The sequence below is a fragment of the Corythoichthys intestinalis genome, chromosome 12 (assembly GCF_030265065.1).
Source record: "Corythoichthys intestinalis isolate RoL2023-P3 chromosome 12, ASM3026506v1, whole genome shotgun sequence".
Lineage (NCBI taxonomy): Eukaryota > Metazoa > Chordata > Actinopteri > Syngnathiformes > Syngnathidae > Corythoichthys > Corythoichthys intestinalis.
Window position 1 is genome coordinate 48,040,196 of NC_080406.1, and position 17,918 is coordinate 48,058,113.

The 17,918-nt window shown below is 40.9% G+C and overlaps 1 protein-coding gene across 1 annotated transcript; it reads right to left on the reverse strand.

Annotated features, from left to right (window-relative positions):
* On the reverse strand, window positions 1–17,166 carry LOC130926936 (lanC-like protein 3). The gene is made up of 5 exons (XM_057852278.1): window positions 15,360–17,166; window positions 10,809–10,932; window positions 7,991–8,188; window positions 6,153–6,360; window positions 1–5,938 (listed from the first exon to the last, which is right to left on the reverse strand). The coding sequence occupies exons 1-5, from the start codon at window positions 15,900–15,902 to the stop codon at window positions 5,779–5,781; spliced, it is 1,233 nt and encodes a 410-aa protein (XP_057708261.1). The 5' UTR covers window positions 15,903–17,166; the 3' UTR covers window positions 1–5,778.
* Between the last annotated feature and the right edge of the window lie 752 nt (window positions 17,167–17,918).

Sequence of the window (17,918 nt, forward strand, 5' to 3'; positions counted from 1 at the left end):
CAGAGAAGGGAGGGAAGAGAACGCTGAGGAGCTGTCACGGGGCGACGCAAGATCGGAGCCCCGACCTCCCCCCACTCCCGCGGCCAGTAGCCCAGGCAGAGGGGAGGCCACGCCCCAGGAGCCACGCCATAGGGAAAAAGTGTGGGACCCACCTACCACCCTATTACTGTGGCTGCCAGGTTCCCAGCTGGCAGCCATTACCCAGCACCGTGATGGGATTGTGAGGGGGGGGTAGTGCAATGTATGCATTAAAATAGGAGAGCTTGGCTTGGGGCAGTGGGACCACAGCATAGAATTTCTACAATTTTCCCACAATTGATGTAATATTTCTAGACGTCATATAAGCGCTATGCATCATCCAGGCTTCTAATATGACTGCATTGTCAATGTCATATTAAGATGCAAAAAAAAAAAAAAAAAAAATCTTAACCCTTATATGCATTACGTTAAGCCGCCATCAACGCACTTCAAAAGTATCCTTAAGGTACTATAACATTGGCAGCCATTGACGGTGATAGATGTCCAATCCATTTTGAGTAGGGGGGGCTTGCAGCGAATGAAAAATTGAACATTCGTTCATTTCTCCCCTCTTAGTCGAAATGGATCGGACATCTGTCATCATCAATGGAAATGAATGAGTTAATCAGGTTTTGGCTGTTGTATTCTTTTCTTACTGTTTAGCTGTATCTGAATGTTACTCTGAAAAAGATGTCATTTGAATGCAATTATTTTGAGCAAAAGTTGAAGAAGGGAAAAAATTAAGAAATAACTGATCTTTAAAAAATGTACAGTATTTTTTTAATGGTGCAGAAAATAAATATTTGGTCAACAGCAAAATTTCAACTCTATGCTTATATGTTCAAGACACTGCGCTAGAAGAAGCAAAGCTGAACCAGAACATAACCAAATATTCTTCATATTCCCAAGTAGGGACAGTGTATATTTCTGTGACAAAACAGAAGCTTGAGACACCTTTGATAAATAAATGCACAATTTTATTTTGACATGTTATTCACATTTCTTGTCCCATCAAGGATCTTTGGGGATGATATCGTTTTTCAAGATGACTCTAAAAATGTCCTTCAAGACACATAAGGTTAATTTCCTGGCCTGCAAACTGTAAGGATCTCAATCCAATTTAAAATTTGTGGTGGAAGTTGAAGAAAATGGTCCATGACAATGTACAGTGGTATGAAAAAGTATCTGAACCTTTTGGAATTTCTCACATTTTGCATGAAATCACCATCAAGTGTGATCTAATCTTTGTCAAAATCACACAGATGAAAAAACAGTGTCTGCCTTGACTAAAACCACCCAAACATTTATAAGTTTTCATATTTTAATGAGGATAGCATTAAAACAAAGACAGAGGGGGGGGAAATAAGTAAATGAACCCTCTGCCTAAGGAGACTTAAAGAGCAATTAAAACCTATTTTTACCAAACAATTTAAGTCAGGTGTGTGCCCAATCACTGATGAGTGGTTTAAAGCTACACACTATAAAATGCACACCTGGTAAGAATTGTCTTGATGAGAAGCATTGTCTAATGTGCATCGTGGCTCGGTCAAAAGAGCTGTCTGAAGACTTGCGATCAAGGATTGTTGATTTGTATAAAGCTGGGAAAGGATACAAAACCATCTCTTAAAGTCTGTATGCTCATCAATCAACAGTCAGAGAAGTTGTCCACAAATGGAGAGAGTTTGGCACTGTTGCTTTTCTCCCAAGTAGTGGGCATCCACCAAAGATGATGCCAAGATTTCAGCGCAGAATACACAGAAAGGTAAAAAAGAACCCTACAGTGTCTGCTAAAGAGTTACAGAAATCACTGGCAGTGTCCAATATCTCTGTGCACCCATCAACAACCATAATTTATAAGGCCCACCTGACTATAAGCCGCCACCCACCAAATTTGACACAAAAACGGCATTTGTTCATAGATAAGCCACTCTGGACTGTAAGCCGCAGCTGTCCTCACTGTATTATAAGTGTCTGTCATAAGACCAAATCAACTACCATGAAGCTTTGAATCAATGGCTGCAAAGCTTTATTGCTTCAAGAAGCCTCATTTGGCCATCACTGTTCTCTTGGAGGAGACAATCAACCTCTGCTGTCAACGCTGTTGTCGTCCAACATCCCTAGCATGCATTGCAATGCTACAGATGTAAATCACAATCAGAATTCATGTTCTGTGCCAATTATTTCTTCAGTTACTGTTCTAGTTGTTTCATTAACTGCTAGTAATGGAATTTAGTAAGACTTTATTTGACAGTGGCACCATAAGACTGTCATAAGACCATCATAATAATGACATGACACTGCCATGAGCATTAATGAATTCTCATGACATACATCATTTTGTGTCATCCGACAACTTATCTCTTTTGAATGGATGTAAAAGATCCTAGCTGGACATGAATGGAGTTAGTGACATCATTTGCCGAATGACACTTAATGACATCTGTCATAAGCATTCATTAATGCCCATGTAAATGTCAAGTCATAATTATGACGGTTTCATGGCAGTCTTATGACGCCACAGTCAAAAAAAAAAGTAAAGTGTTTCCTATTAACCCAAATAAATCAACAAATAAGCCGCACTGGACTATAGACCGCAGGACTCAAAATGAGGAAAAAAGTAGCGGCAAAAATTATGGTATATGTTAAACTATGGCCAAGAATGGTTTTCATGGGAGGGCTCCACGGAGGAAGCCACTGCTGTCTAAAAAAACATTGTTGCTCATTTAATGGTCAGAAAATGTCACTTTGACACTCCACAGAAGTTTTGGCAAAATATTTTGTGGACCAATGAAACCAAAGTTGAATTGTTTGGGAGTAACACACAATGTCATGTGTGTAGGAAAAATGGAACAGCTCACCAAAATCAACACCTCATCCCCACCGTGAAGCATGGTGGAGGGAGCATCATGATTTAGGTCTGTTTAGCTTCCTCAGGGCCTGGACAACTTGCAATCATTAATGGAAGAAAGGCCTGGACAACTTGCAATCATTATTGGAAGAATGAATTCAAAAGTTTATTGGGATGTTTTGCTTGAAAACGTGAGACCGTCTGTCAGACAGTTGAAGCTAAAAAGAGTATGGATGCTGCAACAAGACAATGATCCAAAACACAGAGGTGAATCAACTTTAGAATGGTTTCAGAAGAACCAATTACACGTTCTGGAATGGCCAAGTCAAAGTCCAGACTTGAACCCCATTGAAATGCTGTGGCATGACACATCCCATGAATCTGACTGGACTACAGCAGTTTTGTAGAGAAGAATGGGCCAGGATTAGTCCTGATCGATGTGCCAGACTGATCTGCAGCTACAGGAAGCGTCTGGTTGAAGTTGTTGTTGCCAAAGGGCGGGCGACAAAATATTAAATGTGATAGTTTGGTTACTTATTTTTCCCTCTTCTGCCATTGTTTGCATAATGTCCTAATTAAATTATGAAAACCTATAAATGTTTGGGTAGTTTAGTTAGGGCAGACACTGTTTTTTCATTTGTGTGATTTTGACAAAGACCGATTACATCACAACACGGTTCGTGGCACGAGCAGTTTGAGTGGTCGTCCGGAACAGCACATTGCTCGGGGGCCATGCGAGGGATTGTCTAGTACAGAAGTACCGCTACATATGAATTTAATTCGTTCCAGAACCTGGTTTGTAACACTACAATAATTCGTTTCACTGTCTTAAAACCTATGCTAAATCCTTAATAAATACTGCAGGTACAATTACTAATACAAATTCCACATAGCAAAACAAAATTATAAATACAAATCAAAATAATAAGTTTGCAAAATGATTGAATGACTGAATAATGTAATACAAGTAATAATAACAACAACAAATTAATGTAACGAATCGGGTTCTAATGTAGCAGTTGTGTTTTTCATGCTGTTCCTGAACGCATCGTGTGACTGACGAGAAAGAGAGGTGCGGTAGAATGGGAAGTTTTTACTTTTGCTTTTCATGTTCTATTGTTATTCTGCTGTTGTTCCGTTCACGCACACCACACTCATATTTTTCTATCATTTCCTTCTTAATTTAAATGGTAAGAGTCACCTTTTTCCTTTTTCACCAGCTGCACTAACCTTCTTGAATGAAATTGCGATGCTGTCATAAATCGTCGTATTTCGAGCATGTCGTCATACAGTGGGGAGAACAAGTATTTGATACACAAATACAGAAAAATCCTCACTATACGTTGAGACAAATGGCAAGTCAAATTTTACGTCGGACGTCAAAACAATTGGATGTCGAGGTACCACTGTATTATATCATTGGTGCCCCTTAAGTTGTAATGACGCCCCCTGCAGACCGCGGTTACTTGAATATTTGACCTAATTGTATAATGTACTGTATATGTATTTCCTCTATAATTATTATGATTTGTTTTCACCTGTCCTGTTCAGCTTCCTAAACACAGAGAATGGGAATCTGAGTGTCCCATTAGACTGAACCATTTTAATATGCCACCTGGGAGTTTGATCCACTCCCATTGTGGTTATTCATTTTGTTTGCTTTCATTATTCATGTATGTGATGTTAAATTAATATTTCCTTGCACAGTATTTATTGTTGTGCACTGTGAACTGGTTTGATAGTGTTATAAAATGTAGCATTTTTAACAAGTACAAAATTAAAAATTTGGTTGTTGTTGGGTTGTGCTTAGTACACTTCATGCGCTGTATTTTATGGCTCAACCGTTGTTGGTTTTTGGCGTTTGGTTCTTTTTTAAGGGGTGGGGTCCAGGGCACCATGTAGCTGGGAACGCAACTGTGTTTTATCATTCCATATTTTTCCTCAGAATTGTGTGATTTAATATTTTTCTCTCTTTGCCAGGTCTGAAAAAGTCACCGTTACTGACTACGACAACATTTTCTCTTGATTCCCTCTAGTGTTTCCTGAAGCCAGAAAGTTGCCATTTGGAATCACAAGTTTTGTGTCATGTCCATGATTATCCTTTTTTTAAACACAATAAAGCAACTTGGTGAACATCTACCGATACTGGTGAGTCTATATAACATTCGACAGAGGTTGTATAAGGAGTAGTTTGATGGTAATACTAAGGGGCCGTTTACATGGTGACACTCTAAGAATGCAACAAATTTCGTGTTTGCATTTACATGCCTCCATTCGAACAACGTCACAATTTCTCGCGAAAACAATGCAGTATTTATGCCAGGCCCGACAGGGCAGTGCAGTTTTACAAGGCAACCGCCAATGATGCACTCCTTGACAACAACCTCTTCAGGCTGGAAGACAACACTCGAAGAAATGGCATCCATGTGTTTTGCGAAGGTAAAATATATTTAGATTAACAAATAAAAATATTATAAAAACAGTAAATTAAAGCCGCCGGTCCGCCATGTTTGCTGTTTTGAATGTTTACTAGCAGTGACTGCGCACGCCCAAAGTGACTTGTGCGAATGCTGACGTCATCGGAGCGAGAGCATTCAATGCATATGGTTGCGGAGCAATCCCCGCAATTGAATCGTTGTGCTTTGGAGGCTAGAATCAAAAGTTTGCATCCTCGTCTTCCGTTTTCGCCGTCACCATGTCAAGGCGAGGCCATTCCGCAACGCAGTTGTTGCGTCTTGGTGTCGCAGCGTCACCATGTGGACGGCCCATATATGAGGTAAAGTTGAAAAACTGAACATTGACTTAAAAACATGTTAAAAGCACAATATCAGTTTTCAATACACCTAAAGAACAAATACCTTCTTGTCTCCTTCACTTGAAGTCAAATTCACCTTGGAGTAGTTTTTCTGTGTTCACTCAAAGACGCTGAAGAGCGGAAATTCGGCCTGCTCCGGTTGCAGCAGGTCTACCAGGAAGCAGACGGTCCCGGACAGGCCTTCGAACAAGCTATACACGCTGGTGACAGAGCGCGAGCCTGTCTTGAACTCCTCGGTGAACAGGAACTCAGCAAACCTTTGCGGCGGGAAAGACAAATGTTGAACTCGCAGTTCATCATTTGGGTGCGTGACGGGTAGGTTTGCTGACAGTCCCAGATTGGATGGGACAACCTGGGATTTAGGAAGTTCTGACTGGTACCGCCGCCATCGGTACTTATCTCAACTTCCTACATTCCTGGATGTCACACGCAATCTGGCACTGTTGGAAACCCTCGCGCCGGGATTCTTGCCTCTGAGCTCTGTAGATGTATTTGGAGTTGCCAGTCAGACGATAGAGCAGCAGGAAGACGTAAGCACTTCCTGCCACGCCGTGACAGATACCAGGTCCTTTCTTCAGAAGGCCTTTCTGCCAAACCAGCTCCCCACTGCGGATGCACGTGTCCAAGTACTGAGGCTTCTTGTTAATCAGATAGGCCTTGGCGAAAAGATACGCCACTCCTGCGGATTGGACACAGTCGTGTGAAAAAATCTGGACACCCCATAAAATATTCAGTTCTTTATTAAGAAATGTTCATATGTCAATGTCTGATCTTGTTTTTCATCATCTCTGGAAAAGAAAGTGATTTAATTGCAGCTAAACATAAAAAATTAACTTTTGTTTTACTCATTAAACCAAATATATTAACAAAAATGCATATTCTAACTGAGGAAAAAGTTAGGACGCCTTACCACCTAATAGCTAGTGTTACCCCCTGTGACTAAAATAACGTCAGCGAGACTCTTTTTGTAGCCATCTACCAGTTTTTGACATCGGTCTGAAGAAAGTTTGCCCCACTCATCAACAGAATACTTTCAGCTGTGAGATGTTTGAGGGGTTTGTTGCATGTACAGCCCTTTTCAAGTCACATCTTAATGGGATAAAGATCTGGGCTTTGACTCGGCCATTCCAGGACTTTGTGGATTTACTGGAATGTTTTGGGTCACTGTCATGTTGCAGGGTCCAGTTTTGCTTCAGCTTTAATTTTCTCACAGATGATCTCACATGTTCCTTAAGCACCCTCTGATACATGATAGAATTTATGTGGATTCTATGGTGGCAAGCTGGCCAGGTCCTGCTGGAGCAAAGCATCCCCAAACCATGACACTTCTACCTCTATCTTCACAGTTGCTATGAGGTTCTTTTCCTGGAATACTGTATTGGGTTTACGCCAAACATGTCCTCTGTTCTGGTGTCCAAATAATTCAATTTTAGATTCATCTGTGCAAAGAACATTATTCCAGAAGTCCTGGTCTTTGTCTACATTCACTCTGGCAAACTTCAGTCTGGCCTTCATATTCTTCTTGGATGACAATGAAGAACATGATTGCACACCTACCGTGAAGTTAAACTTGTGAAGTTCATTTCTGATTGAAGAGGCATGCACTTTCACATCAACAGTTGCAAGAGCCTGCTGTGGGTCCCATGATGACATTTTAGGGTTTTCGGAGACTTATTTTAGCCTCTTGCGGTTTCTTCTCAGGGTGAACTTGCTTGGACGACTAGACCTGGGCATGTTGGCAGTTGTTTTGAATCTCCTCCACTTGTACGGACAATGGAATGGCTGATTTCATATTCTTTTGAGATCTTTGGAAATCCCTGACCAGACTCATAAGCGACTACAATCTTCTTTCTGGAGGCCTCAGACAGCTCCTTTGATTTTACCAAAACGTTTTCTCCCACTTCAACAGTCAGGGGCACATCAAACTAAATCTGAGGTTTAAATAAGGCAAGCCTCTTTCAAAACACTGGATAATGATGTTCTAATCATGTGCACCTGATGTTATACCTCTGTGTGCGATTTTAGCCATTTTAAGTGGGATTGAATGTGTGGGGGTCCAAATTTATTCCTCAACAGAAATTGCATTTATTTAAAAATGACATTTTACAGAAGGTTAACTTTTTGTTCTGTTTTGTTTTGTTCTATTACTTGAATCTCTCAAGATTGTTAAAATTTATATTAAATATTCATATAACCAAATATGTTCGAAAACACACAGACTTCCATAGGGTGTCCTATTTTTTTTCACAGGACTGTACATATTCAATGGAATTTTAGCTACTAGCTAAATTTGAGCTAAAGAGGAGTACCCGGAGCGCCGTGGCACCAGTGGACCAGTTCGTTCTCGCGCTCAATGATGGCGCCCAGCTCAGCGGGCCAGTTACAGTTCTGCTCCTGGTTCATGAGGAAGTCTATGCTCTGCCACACTAGGTCCTTGTCAGCGCCGCTCAGCAGGTCCTGGTAGCTCAGCAACATCTGCAGCACCGAAGACAAGCCGTGGGCGGCACCTACCCAGGCGGAGAAGTGTCACGCGTGCAAAACCCCAGCAAAAAACACACATGCGGAGACGCGTCATGCCGAGCGGACGCACAACCTGAAGCGCTCCGGCGTGTTGACAAAGGACTACTGACTATTACTGATTACTACCACTATTTCCACTTCAAAATACAATTAAAGTGTCACTGTGACGTCCTTGTCAATGTTCTACTTTGAACAGTCATCTCTAGAAAACTTGAGTCTGATATATCATGCTGAGTAGTGAGTGAACAATATTTTCTATTTCCACAAACGGTCAAAGCCTTACATGTCTTGGGGTGTGCTTAGTAGAAAATCTTAAAAAGTAGCCCTTTGTAGGTTTGCAAGTCAGGGATAGTGGATGATTCTGCACAACCTTTTAACATGCACAACCATTTTTTCCCCAACCCAAACTGGATCATATGTCGTATGATGAAACTAGAGGAAACATTGAGTAACCTGAAAAATGATGATTGTAATTAAATACTGTATTTTTTGGACTATTTAAAGTCAGCTTTTGCTGCTACGCTATTTCTTATGGCCAACACCATTCAGGCTAACCATTGGTAAAAAAGGATACCCAGTTTGCTACGAGAAAGATGCCATGCTACCATGCAGCTAGCAGTTTGTTAGGCACTATAGGGATTTTATTGGAGAAGAATGCGCCATACGATGCTTAATGCCATTACAGAAAAGAAAATTTGAGAGATTTCAAAAGAACATACTGTACACCAGGATGATACTGTTCAGGATGCTCAAATTTTCCCCACCAGTTTTTAAGCAACCTTATTTGCATTCCATAATGAGTTCAGTTATATAGGTAATTTAGATTGTCATAACATATGTTGTAAAGATAGAATAGACCCTACCATTATTGAGTGAATTATTTTCATTATGTTCAGACTTACATTTATCCCTTTTCACTTGCTGAACGTGCCAGTCCATTTTTTTTACCCCTAAAACGCACGTTTGATTGGCTGATGACTTGTCCCCCTACCCCCCTGCCACACACACGTACACAGCCCCAACAGATTCCTGTCGACAACATGCCGCCTCCTCCGGCCCCTTCGAAGAGGAGGGATATTAGAAGTTTTTTTCGGCCAGCAGCAAGCACTCTAGGTAATGTCAAAAGACGTCAGTGTTGTGGAGGTGGGGAAAACACCACTAATTTTGCTAGTGAAAGTCCAACCTTAGTTCAGAGTTAGCATAACATTGAACTGTGTGAACATTTTGACCTCCAAACTACTGCGGTCAGGCCAGCCTTTACAAGGACCAACGTCAAGCTAGCTGTCCCTTATTTGGATCATTGTTTGCATTATGTGCATGACAGTAATGCAATGTGGTTGCTTCAGAGTACAAGTCCCTTTATTTAAAAAAAAAAAAGGGGGGGGGGGGCTATCCAAGAATGGGTCCACTTCAGGGGGACACCTACATGAACTGAGATGAAAAAAAGTTCTGTGAAATGATATCATACATCAGAATTTCATGAGAGTACTTTGGTTCGAGTCTTGGGGTAGTCTAGGATGCCTCAGATATAGATCAATCCTTGGATATATCTGTTTTCGTCATGATTTTTTCCCCAAATCACTTTTATAAAACACAATACTTTAATTACAGATTAGAATACCTAATTCCTAGTCTAGGGGTGCTCCAGTGTCCTCCCAGAAGTGGACCCATTCTTGGATAGCACTACGGGATTTTTAACAGGACTTTGTGCTCTGCAAGTTAACAAGTCAAGGTAAAGTGGGTTCTATCGGTTTTTCTTTGTAATGGTGGCAACCCCATTTTATATCAACTCATTGACTGCTATTGACAGTGATAAGATGAACAAGAGTTGCTCTTAAAATGAACTGTTTTACCATTGACCACACAGTGACTTTGGCATGTAACCACTTACAACACTCAAACTGAGGAAACATCAACAATCATCCTACTGTTTTAGCGGATTTTGTTATTTCATAAATTAAGTGATTTTGTGCTTTCAGACTGCCTGTAAACACACAGGTTTCGCTGCATAGGAACAAAGAAAAGACCATGCAACTCTGCTTGCTGATGATGTTCATTTGTCTATTAAAGACTTTTATATTAATCTTATCTACCTTTTTTGTAACATCTTTCAAAACAAAATTCCATAATAAAATGTGGACACCTGTGATTTAGTTATTTGTGTTGGCATATTGAATGGAAAGTGCAGGATCACCCACAAACAATATACATTTTTTTCCCTTTTTGATTCTCATGAACACATGCAAGGAAAACACAGCTCTTTTCAAACATGGGGGAGCAGCTGTCTGTGAATTCCCGTTTTTCATGAAGTCAATTCCATAATCCTTTTGGGCATAAACATGCAGCAAGATCATAACAATAGCCAGGTCGGGAATCATTTTCTCGGCTTGATAAGACGCCGCCGGTGTGTTGCTTTTCATTTAAATCTCATGCAAATACCGCTTACTATGAACTGTTACTGAGGCGTTCAGGTCTCTTCGTCTGATGCAAATCAAGGAAAGGAGTTTAGTTTAGTGCATCAACGTTTAAAAAACGGTTCCACACAATGAATCCTATCGATCATTTCATTGACGATGATACCATTTCCTGCGTGTGACTTGTACTTACCGAGATATTCAGTTCCGTAGTAGGAGTACATGAGGGGGAAAGGCTTTCTCTTCTTCCTGGCGTACTGTTTTCCAGACTCAATGATGGCCTGGCAGATGGATTTGATTTGGTCCTTACTGAGAATCTAAACAGTAAAACAACCGCTACATAGTTTATTTTACAAATCCATTTGAACAGTGATGGCTGACAATGAACGATCATGTTTCGGGGCCATTTAAAAATGATAGACGAACTGGGAAGGCTGACAGCGATCGAACGATTGGCTTGAAAATAATGTGGGATTTGTGTGGAACAGTGTCGCATTCAAAGTAAAGATTCACCGATACCGATACCAGTGTCAGCAGGGGGGCCCAATCCGGCCTGAAATAGTAGTATCTGTATCGGCGAGTACCAACAAAGAGGGCGCCGATACCATATACCAGTCCAGCATTAAAACACTTGACAGCAGCCTTGTTTTCTTCTGATGCTCACTACACTCTGTTGTGTGATGACACGTGATCACTTTGCATGCTAAGCAGCTATCGCTATTGGCCTGCTCCAGACCAATGAGAGCGGGCCAATAGCCGCTCTTAACCAATGCTGCGGCAGCTTTTCATATGGAGGAAAAACAAACCAGGAGAAATGGCGGCGGTCTGGAAATATTTCAGCATAGAAATCCCGTCGATTACAATCAATGGCTGCATGCAAGATTTGCGGCCTGAAAGTTTCGAGAGGTGGAGTTAAAATCGGCCAGTTTCAATACCTCGAACCTGTAAAACATTTGAAGACGAAACGTGTACGAACACAAAGAGTTTGGTGCGACAACAGCAGCAACTGCTACCAAGAGAAAGGGGGCTGGACTGCACCAACAAAAGGTGTACGTCATTCCAGGGTGATCATATTTTGATTTCCAAAAAGAGGACATAAAAAACAGACATAAATAATGCTCGTTTAGTCATGTATTCAAAGTTTATATGGATTGATAAAACGCAAGCACGCGCTATACATGCATGATACACACACATATGCCTTACTGTATGTATGTGTATGCGTCAGTTTGCTCCGACTTGGCCATGTAAGCATTACTGAAATATTGCTTATTGGCGCACAGAGAGTAAACCGGACATCATCAGGCTTATTCTTTTTTCATTTTATTTCTTTTATGACTGTGGTCAAACCCGCCTCCTGCGTAGTTCAAGCTAGACGCTAATGCACAGCTAAATCGCTGCCGTCCAGCCTGCCGCTCTCGCTCTTTGCTGACGAAATTGCTACACGAATTCCGATTTGGGAGACTTGACAGTTCAGGTCGCCGCCACATTCTAGACAATGTGGCCAACAACGGACAAAAGTGACCCAGATCTGATTTGAAATGCTCCACTTCGATGCGACTTGTCCCGTTCAGACAGTGATGTTAATGCCTCACTTGGAAAAACACAAAAAAAATCGGATTCGTACATTAAGACCTGTGGTATAAACTTAGCCATAGAGAGACGAGATGCTGTGGTCAAATATTATTACTTATAATTTCATGAAAGTTGCACTGTTTGGCCTTTGAGAGCCAAAACTCAGGGTTTAAAAAAGTGTATTCATTCATCGTATTTTTACTTTCTCACTGTTGGGCTAGTATTATACATGTTTTAATTTCACGACTTTAGCACTATTTTGGCCCTTAAGAGCCAGATTCAGATTCTGATATTTAGAGTTTATTTGTCATTGTCAAGATAACAACAAAATTCAGATTGGAGTTCCAACAATAGTGTTAGTGCCCATTAAAATCACCCATACCAGGTATGCAATAAAAAGGTTCTACTCGATTCACTTTGTGTTTATATACATACTGTGTATGCACAGTATATATATATATATATACAGTGCCTTGCAAAAGTATTCGGCCCCCTTGAATCTTGCAACCTTTTGCCACATTTCAGGCTTCAAACATAAAGATATGAAATTAAATTTTTTTGTCAAGAATCAACAACAAGTGGGACACAATCGTGAAGTGGAACAACATTTATTGGATAATTTAAACTTTTTTAACAAATAAAAAACTGAAAAGTGGGGCGTGCAATATTATTCGGCCCCTTTACTTTCAGTGCAGCAAACTCACTCCAGAAGTTCAGTGAGGATCTCTGAATGATCCAATGTTGTCCTAAATGACCGATAATGATAAATAGAATCCACCTGTGTGTAATCAAGTCTCTGTATAAATGCACCTGCTCTGTGATAGTCTCAGGGTTCTGTTTAAAGTGCAGAGAGCATTATGAAAACCAAGGAACACACCAGGCAGGTCCCAGATACTGTTGTGGAGAAGTTTAAAGCCGGATTTGGATACAAAAAGATTTCCCAAGCTTTAAACTTCTCAAGGAGCACTGTGCAAGCCATCATATTGAAATGGAAGGAGCATCAGACCACTGCAAATCTACCAAGACCCGGCCGTCCTTCCAAACTTTCTTCTCAAACAAGGAGAAAACTGATCAGAGATGCAGCCAAGAGGCCCATGATCACTCTGGATGAACTGCAGAGATCTACAGCTGAGGTGGGAGAGTCTGTCCATAGGACAACAATCAGTCGTACACTGCACAAATCTGGCCTTTATGGAAGAGTGGCAAGAAGAAAGCCATTTCTCAAAGATATCCATAAAAAGTCTCATTTAAAGTTTGCCACAAGCCACCTGGGAGACACACCAAACATGTGGAAGAAGGTGCTCTGGTCAGATGAAACCAAAATTGAACTTTTTGGCCACAATGCAAAACGATATGTTTGGCGTAAAAGCAACACAGCTCATCACCCTGAACACACCATCCCCACTGTCAAACATGGTGGTGGCAGCATCATGGTTTGGGCCTGCTTTTCTTCAGCAGGGACAGGGAAGATGGTTAAAATTGACGGGAAGATGGATGCAGCCAAATACAGGAACATTCTGGAAGAAAACCTGTTGGTAAAGCCAAATCTACAATGGAATGGTTCAAAAATAAACGTATCCAGGTGTTAGAATGGCCAAGTCAAAGTCCAGACCTGAATCCAATCGAGAATCTGCGGAAAGAGCTGAAGACTGCTGTTCACAAACACTCTCCATCCAACCTCACTGAGCTCGAGCTGTTTTGCAAGGAAGAATGGGCAAGAATGTCAGTCTCTCGATGTGCAAAACTGATAGAAACATACCCCAAGCGACTTGCAGCATTGGAGCAAAAGCAGAATTGGAGCAAAAGGTGGCGCTACAAAGTATTAACGCGAGGGGGCCGAATAATATTGCACGCCCCACTTTTCAGTTTTTCATTTGTTAAAAAAGTTTAAATTATCCAATAAATTTTGTTCCACTTCACGATTGTGTCCCACTTGTTGTTGATTCTTGACAAAAAATTAAAATTTTATATCTTTATGTTTGAAGCCTGAAATGTGGCGAAAGGTTGCAAGGTTCAAGGGGGCCAAATACTTTTGCAAGGCACTGTTATATATATATATATATATACACATACATACATACATATATAAATTTAAACAGTGGCATCGTATCGGCCGATACTAGACAGCAAGGTATCGGTATCAGGGCCAAATATTGGTATCGGTGCAACACTAATTCAAAGTAGTAAAAGTTGCATTAAACACAACTCTACGAAAGGGATTTATAAAAATTAAAAAAAAAGATGAATAAGGTGGATCAGAGTTTTATTGTTTTAGTTTAACACTACTGCAGTGCTTACTTCTTATCCTTTTTTTTAATAGAACGCACAGCGGGAGGTCTTTAAAAACAACAACAAAAAAACTTTTCTTGGGGAGTACATTAACTAAAATTGCTACTCCTCTGTTCTTCGTGGACAGACCACAAAGAAATTTAGGTATATAGGTGTACAGTATACACATTGATCCTCAGAACCCGATTTTAATTTTTGTCCAATAATTTTTATTTTATTTTTGTTTATTACGTCAATTAATTGCTGACTTGCTACTTGTAGGTTCCGACAGACTTCACTATCGATGATGACTGATAGTGAAGTCTATGGTACTGAGTTAGCCAGAAGAGGACATGCATTCCCTTTGGTTGTGCTTGGTTGTCCCTGAGATGATGTTTAGGGGGAGAGAACATGCAAACTCCACACAGGGAGGCCGATTGAACCAACTATCTCAGAACTGTGAGGCGGACGTGCTAACCACTCTTCCAACGTGCCATGGTATTTATTTTTTAACTCATAAAACTAATTTTAATTTATTTGAATTTTCAACAATTTTATATTAAAATGTATTCATTTTTATTCCTTGAAAAAAGTTTCACTGCATTTTTTTATTGTGAGAATGTATATGTGTAAAAAAAAATATATATATATGTAAGGTATGCATTTAAAAATGCATTAAATAATTACAAAAATGAAAAATTGATTATAATTTGAAATTTAAGATTTATTTGAATTATTTTATTTAGTGTTAATGCTCTACTACTCAAAAACACACTAATGCACTTCATAAAAATGATAATTATATTTGGTTGGATAAACTGTCTGCCATTGACGGCGAAACACTTCCAATTGGACGACTATCGCCGTCAGTGGCAGCGAATGAGTAAAAGCACGGTCTTACCTCAATGCCCAGCTTCTGCCTGAGGACCAGGGTGGCACACAGGTACCCGGCCCGACCCACAAAGAGCTCATCGGAACCGCACTCCAGGAAATGTATAGGCGCGCACACCTCCCACAGGTTGCGAAATTTGGTCAGCGGTTTGACAAAGTCGGCCAAGCCCAGAGACTTGTAGATCATGGCGGCCGCGGCGTACACACCAGCCCCGCCGAGAAGGAAGGCGGCGCGCATGCTCCGGTCTGGTTCGGCGTCCGCGGCGCGCACGGCCACATCTATGATGCGCTTGGCCGCCTTCAGGTAAGTGTCGCGCCGTTCGGAGAAGAGCGGACACTCGCTGACGTAGTACAGCATGTACGCCACGCCGGCCGGACCGTCGTATAGCCCGCCATCGCATTCGTCCGAGTCGCTGAATTCGGACACCTTTCGGAGGATCCGTTCCACAGTAGCCACCACGACCGGAACCACGCTTTCGGCACCGTGGTCGGGAAGCAGCGCGCCTTGGTTGTAGTCTGAGAAGCGGTTGGCGAAGCAGCGGCCGTTCTCCATCCCCAGGAGGAAGATGCGGAGCAGCGCAAGGGGTCGTCGGCTACAACTGGAGGTGCAGGTGGTGACTCCTTGGCTGTTTGTTTGCCTGCCGAGGATGCCAAGAAGGTTGAAGAAATATCGGACCAATCCCAGCAAGCCCTGAGCTGATTGGCCGTCACCGGTGATGGTTTAGACTCACATTGGATGGAAAACTCGAACCTGAAATTACCTGTTGAATTGAGAGCACTTTTCAACCTCTTTGCCACTGACGGCCATAGACGTCCAATTCATTAGAAATAAAATGAATTGGACATCTATCACCGTCAATGCCCTGAAACATGCCAATCAAATGTAAAATTGTTTTAACAGAATTTTATATTCTTAGTTTTTCTGTCTGTCTGAAGACGAACGAATGAATGAATGAACAGGTGAGTTGGACGAAACCAGCCAATGTTCCAATGCTGATTCCTGAAGAACAGAATAAGGTCGAAACGTTATACTTTTATGATGAAAGAGCATCTAATTCTTTTTTGTGTTTGCATACTCGTAAATGACAATGTTCGCGCACACTTGATATGAATGCTCATCATAACACTGTCATAATAAGGATGTCATAATCATGACATGAAACCTGTCATGGACATGAATAAATTATTTTAAGAGATGCCATGAACTGCCATCGACAGCTGTAGACATCAAATCCATTTAAACTGGGATAGCTGGCATTGAGTGGTCATGTTTCAGTGCCATTGCCAGCGGTTGACGTTCAATCCATTTTTAGTTGGAGGTTCATCAATGACATCCAATCATAGGCGGAGCTTGACGGGGGCAGGGGGACAGTGCCCTTCCCCCCTGGTGGCCGAAAAATGTCCTTGCATGTTATTGACTTTCCTATAAATGAAAGAGGAAGTTCAGAATTTTTGACATAAGGCTTAATCTTGGGAGTTGGCGGGGGTTTAATTAGTCAGTGGAGTTGATGTCAACATATCCCGTGCAGTTTGTCAATTGTTAGTTTGGGGCTCCTGTGTGACTAAGTTAGCACGAGTCAACGGAGCCTGCGTAGCATATTAATAAAAAACACCATATGCAAGCATGAGAATCACTGATTACCCTTGCAATCAATAGTGTTGGTTTTGTTTTAAGGATAAAGTTATTAAAACTTACCATTGCATGACAATAATTGTTGAATGAACAGCAACATTTGTAATCCAGCAGCTCTGCAGGGAACAGGCCATCTAGGCAAGCAGGGCAGAGTGATATGACATCGTTTTTTTCAACGCTGCTTTTTTTTTTTTTTTTTGTGGGAACAAAATGGACTACCCAGCAGACTGAGCACAAGTAGCTGAAGCACTCGTCTCTATTGCGGTCGCATTGCGCTTCTAAAAAAAAAAAAAAAAAAAAAAAAAAAAAAAAGTACTGCAGAATGAAATGAATTACAGCAGTTTTGTGTGACATTGTTTTGGCCGCATGTATTTTTGAACAATGATCTGCTATTTGAATTTATTTGACTATGTTAGATTTGTTAATAGCGTTTTTTATTGTCATGCTATGCAGGCACCATTGACTCTATAGCTATCTTAGCCACTCTGGAGCCCTGACACTAACAAATAACTGACAAACTGCACAGAATTTGTTGAAATGAACTCCACTAATTAAACTGCCGCTGACTCAAAGATTAAGCCGAATGTCAAAAATTCTTAATGTCACCTTTCAACTAAAGCCTGAGACGTTAAAATCTTGTCTATAAAAGTTGTAAAGCTATAACAACAAAAATAAACAACAAAGTATTTCATAATGGGTCAAAATCATTTTTCGAACAGATCAAGTGACTAGCACCTTAGATACGGTCCTGTGCTTTGCTCAGGCAAGACTACACCTGAGGAGGCAAGATGGATATTTTAGAATTTCTTTAAACCTAAACTATCAAGAGCTTTAACAATTGAGCTTGAACCGAGGATTGAACACGAACAGTGTCAAGATATACAGTGGGGAGAACAAGTATTTGATACACAGTCAATGGGAAAACCCATTGGCAGT

Excerpts from the sequence above, each read along its gene's own strand:
- LOC130926936 (XM_057852278.1), bottom strand. The coding sequence starts at position 15,902 with ATGGAGAACGGCCGCTGCTTCGCCAACCGCTTCTCAGACTACAACCAA. Across the intron at positions 8,189-10,808 it reads CTACGGAACTGAATATCTCG|GTGCCGCCCACGGCTTGTCT; the intron begins GTAAGTACAAGT and ends CCGCCTGGGTAG. Across the intron at positions 6,361-7,990 it reads CTGGTGCCACGGCGCTCCGG|GAGTGGCGTATCTTTTCGCC; the intron begins GTACTCCTCTTT and ends TCCAATCCGCAG.